The sequence below is a fragment of the Panthera leo genome, chromosome C1 (assembly GCF_018350215.1).
Source record: "Panthera leo isolate Ple1 chromosome C1, P.leo_Ple1_pat1.1, whole genome shotgun sequence".
Taxonomy (NCBI): Eukaryota; Metazoa; Chordata; class Mammalia; order Carnivora; family Felidae; genus Panthera; species Panthera leo.
This window is the reverse complement of record NC_056686.1, coordinates 41,253,912-41,260,896: the sequence shown is the minus strand read 5'-3', so window position 1 is coordinate 41,260,896 and position 6,985 is coordinate 41,253,912. Positions and strand designations below refer to the sequence as shown.

The 6,985-nt window shown below is 36.9% G+C and overlaps 1 protein-coding gene across 9 annotated transcripts in view; it reads right to left on the bottom strand.

Moving 5' to 3' along the window:
- Window positions 1–6,985, bottom strand: part of OSBPL9 (oxysterol binding protein like 9) — a 191,071-nt gene that overhangs the window by 37,414 nt on the left and 146,672 nt on the right. For all 9 annotated transcript variants that reach the window (XM_042951287.1, XM_042951291.1, XM_042951288.1 and 6 more), the window contains one exon: window positions 6,848–6,898. In XM_042951287.1, the coding sequence (XP_042807221.1) occupies window positions 6,848–6,898 (51 nt within the window). The remainder of the gene's footprint in view (window positions 1–6,847; window positions 6,899–6,985) is intronic.

Below are 6,985 nucleotides of genomic sequence, written 5' to 3'. Positions count from 1 at the left end.
ACTGAGATCTGGAAATATGATAATGAACAAAAACATCAGCACAACATAACCTGGATTTCTGATTTCTGACAACTGTAGACTCCAGTATTTTTAAAACCATACCTACCAATAAAATACATGAAATATATCCCCATCTCTCTAATAAGGCAATATAGTCTAGTAAAAGCTCTCATAATTATGGACCAATACTTATTATATGAAACAAAAAATAAACATCTTTTGATGACAGAAAATTTCTAACTCAAGTTTGATGAGATTCAACAAATGAGGCTGGGACAACTGGATATCCACATGCAGAAAAATGAATTTAGACCCCTACCTCACACCACAAAGATGAACTCAAAGTGGATCACAAAACTATAAAACTCTAAGAACAAAACACAGGAATAAACCTTTGTGATCTAGGATTAGGCAATGACTTTCTCAGGTAAGCCACCAAAGGCACAACCAATAGAAGACTGATAAATTGGACTTTATCAAAAATAAAAATATGCATGCTTCTCAGGATGCTATCAAGAAAGAGAAAAGACAACCCACAAACTTGAAGAAAAATTTGCAAATCATAGATAAGGATTTGTATTTAGAACATATAAATCAGTCCCAAACTCAATGAGATTTAAAACAAAACAACTAAAAAATGGGCAAAGAATTTGAATAGACATTTTCCCAAAGATCTATGAAATGGCTAACAAGCACATGAAAAGATCACGAACATCACTATTTCTTAGGGAAATGCAAATGAAAACCCTGAGATGCCACTAAGAATGGCTAGACAATCACAGGAGTGATCTCATCATATTCAGAGGTTCCATGAATCCATTATTATTTTTTAAAGTATAGTTGACACACAATGTTACATTAGTTTCAGGTGTACAACACAGTAATTCTATGTAATTCTATGATTCTGTACGTTATGCTATGCTTATCATAAGTGCAGCTACCATTTGTCAACATACTATTACAGTATCATTGAGTATATTCCCTGTGCTGTACCTTTTATCCCTATAACTTACTCATTCCATAACTGAAAGCCTGTACCTCCCACTCTTCTTCACTCATTCTGCACCACCCCCACACCCCCTTCTCTGGCAACCACCAGCTGTTCTCTGCATTTATGGGTCTGTTTCTGTTTGTTCATTTGTTTTGTTTTTTCAGATTCCATATTTAAGTGAAATCATATGGTATTTACATTTACAGTTAGCCATAAGACAGAAGCATTACGCAGGTGGGCCTGATCTGATCTCATGAGCCATTAAAACCAGAGAGCTTTCCCTGGCTGGTTGCTGAAGAGAGATAAGGTCAGAAATGTGAACCATGAGAGGATATGATATGCCACTGCTGGCTTTGAAGATAGAGGGAGACTGTGCAAGAATGAGACAGAGGCCTTTAGTTGCTGACAATGAGTTCTAGCCAACAACTAGCAAGGAAATGGGGACCTCAGTCCTACAACAAGGACCTGAGTAAGCCTAGAAGTGGATTCTTTCCCAGACCGTCTAAATAGTTCAACCTGTCCAGACCTTGATTTGGGCCTTAAGCATACAATCCAGCCCAGTCACCTTAGAGTCATCTACAGAACTGTGAGCTAATAAATGACTGCCGTTTTAAGCCACTTAAAAAAAAAAAAAAAAAAAAAAAAAAAAAAAAAAAAAAAAAAAAAAAAAAAAAGGACAATCACAAATATTGGTTGAGGATGTGGAGAAAATGGAATTCTAACATACTGATTGTGAGTGGGACTGTAAAATGGTGTAGCTGCTTTGAAAAGTAGTTTAGCAGTTTCTAAAAAAGTTATTACCATATGACCCTACTAATGCCACTTCTAGGTATACAGTTAAAATAAATGAAACATATCTCCACACAAAATGTAGACATTTACTGCAGCATTATTCACAGTAGCCAAAAAAAAGGGAAACAACCCAAATATTCATTAATTGCTGAATAGACAAAATGTGGTATATCTATTCATTGGAATGTTATTCAGAAATGAAAAGGAATTAAGTCCTGATACATGTGACAATATGAGCCTTGAAAACATTATGCTAAATAAGCCAGTCACAAAAGACCACATACTATATAATCCTAATTATATGAAATGTCCAGAATAGGCAAATCTAGAAACAGTAGATTAGTGGTTTCCAGGGACTGGAGGAGGAACAGGGGCGAGGGTAGCAAAGAAAAGAGGAACAGGGAGGGGGTGACTGCTTAATAGATACAGTGGTTCTTTTTGGAGTGATAAAAACGTACTATAATTTGAATATGATGATGACTGCACAAGTTTGTAAATATACCAAAAACCAATGAAGCGTACACTTTTTAAAATTTTTTTAATGTTTATTCATTTTCTGAGAAAGAGACAAAGTGTGAGTGGGAGAGGGGCAGAGACAGAGGAAGACAGAATCTGAAGCAGGCTCCAGGCTCCATGCTGTCAGCACAGAGCCCTACGTGGAGCTCAAACCTGTGAACTGTGAGATCATGACCCGGGCCGAAGTCAGACGCTTAACCAACTGAGCCACCCAGGTGCCCCTGAAGTGTATACTTTAAATGAGTAAACTTTATGGTATATAAATTAGTATCAATAAATCTGTTTTTAAAAAGTCTGATGAGAAATTAACAAATACTTATGAAAAACAAAAAGTCTATGAAGAAAAATATTCTGGGGAGAGAACCGGAGATCCCAAGACAACTTAAATATACAATCTACTTTGAAAGGATAATCTAGACCTGTACTGTCCAGTTTGGGAACTACCAGTCACACCAGGCTACTGGGCACTTGGAATGTGGCTAGTTCAAAGTGTAATATACACCCAAGATATTGAAGACTTAGCACCAAAAAAAAGACAGAATATGAAGTATGTTGAAATGATAGTATTTTGGATATATTGGGTTAAATAAAATACGTTATTAAAATTAATTTCACTTGCTTATATGAATTATGGCATATGGTCTTATCACCTAATCTTGATAAGGAATTGGTCAAGTCCTCCAATGTAGAGGCCTCCCAGATTATTTCTGCTTTACTCCACCTTCCCCGCCCCGCCTCCCGGCCACTTCCTCTGCAATTTCCCATGAGTGAAACACCAGCTGCCTCTATCTATAGTACAAAGGAAGAATGAAGTTTTCTGAACTAACACAGCCCACCTGAAAATCCCACTAACCCAAGTGGTACCCAAATTTTGCTGCATATTAGAACCACCTGGGAGTTTAAAATCCCAAAAGCCCAGGTAACACCCCACAGCAGCTACAACACAATGTCTGGAAATGTGAGCTAGACACGAGAACTGTTAAAGATTCTCAAGTGATTCCAACAGGTAGCAAAGTTTGGGAGTCAATACATTAATCATTTAGGGAGGAGGAAAACTTGTGGGAGAATTAAAATGAAAGAATCAAAACTGGAAGGAGTTTACAATCCTACCTACAGCATTCTGCCTCTAACAAGCTAATACTAAATAAATTCCAAACAACAAAGGCATCAAATTAGCTATCCTCTTATATCCCTTTGGGGTCTCAGGTGGCACTCTCTAGAGGTAGCTGATTTCAAGATTTTATTAACCCACCAATGAAGAACAGTCCTCCAAAGTGACTGTAACAATTCATATTCCCATCAGTATTAGACAGAAGTCCTCCCAGCACAACAGAGAGGTGGCTAAAAAAAAAAAAAATCATACATAGAGTGGAAACACTAAACTATGAAACCATAAAAAATTATGTATTAGATGGGATGCCTGGGTGGCTCAGTCGGTTGGGCGTCTGACTTCAGCTCAGGTCATGATCTCACAGTCCGTGAGCTCGAGCCCCCCATCAGGCTCTGTGCTGACAGCTCAGAGCCTGGAGCCTGCTTCAGATTCTGTGTTTCCCCTCCCTCTGCCCCTCCCCTGCTCATGCTCTCTGTCTCAAAAACATTAAAAAAAAATTTTTTTTTAATTATGTATTAGAAACATTAATTCAAAATTCACAATTATTGGGCCCCTATTATGTGGCAGGCAACTGTTCTGGGCACTGAGGATACAGTGGTGTTTTGCAGTGAATATTTGTGTGCCCTGCCTTCTACCATATTCAGATGAAGCCCTAACCTCCAGTATGACTATTTGGAGATGGGGGCATCTATTGAAGTAAATTATAGTTAAATAAGGTCCTAAAAGTGGGGTCTGGACCTAATTAAGTGTTTTTATGAGATACCAGAGAGCTCTCCTCACCATCTCTCTCCCTATATCCCTCTGTCCTTTCAACCTTCTCCTTCTCCTTCCCTCCCTCCCTCCTTTTTATCTCTCTACTCCTTGTGCACACCATCAAGGAAAGACCATGTGAGGACATAGTGAGAAGGTGGCGGTCTACAAGCTAAAGAGTCATTACCAGAAACCAAATTGGCAGGAACCCTGATCTTGAACTTCTATAGCCTCCAAAACTGTGAGAAAATAAATTTGTTGTTTAAGCCACCCAGTCTGTGATGGTTTGTTATGGCAGCCCAAGTAGACTAATACAAGGATAAATAAGACTAAGTCCTTAAGGAGATTACAGTCAGGTGTAAACAGATAGCAAACAATATATCAAGTGAATTTGGCTAGTGATGCAAGGCCATGAAGAAAAAGACCACCAATGGGAAGTTAGACATTATTTAAGTAGAGTGGTCAGGAAGGTCTCTTCAAAGAGATTTCATGTGGGCAGAAATCTGAATAAAGCAAGAGAGTGAGTCCTGGAAATATGGAGGAAGGGTCTTCCAGGCAGAGGGGAAAGTAAATACACATCCCTGAAGCAGAAAGCGTCTGGCCTGAGAAAAAGAAAACAAGCCAATGTTGTTGGAATAACGTGATCAAATGAGGGCAGATGAGGTGAGAGAGTAGTGATAGTTCAATTGATATAAGTTATTATAAGCAGTTTAGATTCCAAGGGAGATGCAAAACCATTTAGGGGGATTTAAGGAGGCAAGTGAAATGATCTGATTTACATTTAGATTTAAAGATACTCATAGAATTCATACAGAATACATATGTAATTTAAGGGATGTTTTTGTACACTGAAAGCCTTTAATGAAGGCTTTTTCCTTATGGAAAAAACTAAAAAGCCAAACTCCATTTACTTAATCTATGTTACCCCTTCTGAAGGACCTTGAAATATAAGTCTATCAAGCTGGGCTAAAAAAAAAAAAAACAAAACAAAAAAAACCAAAAAACAAAAAACAAAAAACACAGAGAGGTAGCAAGTACAGACTAAACAGTAGAAACTTCCAGCAGAAACTGAGCACCTGGCTGCCTCAGTCAGTGGCGAGTGCTGCTCTTCATCTTGGGTGAGTGCGAGTCCCACATTTGTAGAGATTACTTAAAAAATGAAAAATCTTTAAAAAAAATAGTAGCAACTTCCAAAAAGGAGTGTTAGTAATTTGAATTGTAACTCATTCCAAAGACAGAACACCGAAAATGTTCTTGATGGGAAGCTAAAAAGGTGAGCTACTCAAAGAAGCTAGGCAGTCTTGTTTTACATCTATCTAAAAGTTTTGAATGACTTGTAGAGATTATCCAAACTGGCCTAAACACTATCAGCTCTTCTATTTCCTCAATCTTCTAGAGAAGGCAGTATGAATCCCTAAAACACCTACCTATTCACACTGAGCATGGTGTAGTTCACTGCTTATCTATATATTGTAGAGGCTTTTGGGTAACAGTAGGTGTAATTTTACAGTCAAGAAAAACAGAAACCTTACCACCTCTTTTATACCCCCAACACTATCCTCCCTTTATAATATATTCTCATCCACAAAAGCAGATGAAAAATTTAGACATATACACAAGAAATCAGGCATAGTGATAAAAAAACAAAACAAAACACCAAAAACCTAGAAAGTGAACACAAGCCCTTAAATTCAGACACTTTAATACTGGATCTAGCCTCAGAAGAAAATGATATTGACCTCCTTTAACTTATATGGTGAATATCCTTACTATCTAAGCACAAATGGATTGTCCTATACAATTGTGTTATTAACCATACTAGGTAAAAAGTGACCATTACTGGGCAAACAAATATATGCAACTGAATAAGTAAAACAGGCCAGTAATTAAAAACTCATGCAAACATCATTTCCCAACTTGGCTGCTGAATTGCCTGCCCACCCTCTTCTAGCCACTGGCTAGAAATACAGAGGTATAGTCAGATAGAAATAATCAGGGGACATTTTTTAAAATTCTTATTTTCAAACCCTAAAATGCCTATTTCTCAAAATACCAGGCAATCAAATCTACATTTAAGTTGAATACACCAAAATTTTTCAGAAAAGCAGGCACAACGCCATGAAATTTTTACTTCACCACAATAATTCAAAATATATTTTATTGTATGAATAAGGAACAGCAATTAAAGCTGTGGTTCACTGATGTAGTTTAGTACTAGAAAACCAACTAAAAAATATATATATATATTATATACATATAATACACACACACACATATATATCTTTTATACTCTTCATTATGGATGAGAGAAAGAACTCTTGCTAAAATTTAATTCCTTTCTTCCTAAGAAAAACTTTTCTGTGAAAAGTTTTGCAAAGTATGCCCTTGTTCCAAAGCAGTATAATGGGTAAAGTGGAAGAAAGGAGTGAGTCATTCAAATGTGCTCCCCTCCTTCCCAGTCATATCAGAAATTACCTTATCAAAACCAGGCACATGTTGCTAATACACAGTTGTTCAATAGTACTATACACCCAAATACACAGTTGTTCAATAGTACTAGGAACCCCACAATTTACTGTAGAAAGGTAATATATTTCAGAACCAGGTCACCGGACTATTAAAGAGAAATGCTATTACAATTTTTAAATCTCATTAAATTAAAGGAATCAAAAGTAAAATTTACTTACTTTAGCAATCTGCAGCAACACAATGCAGTGTTTAATTGATTCTACCATGCTCTGTAAAAACAGGACACTGATTTTAGGATCTTGCACCAAATAAAATGGTCTTTTGATACTACAACTTTAGATATAAAAATCAGTTCA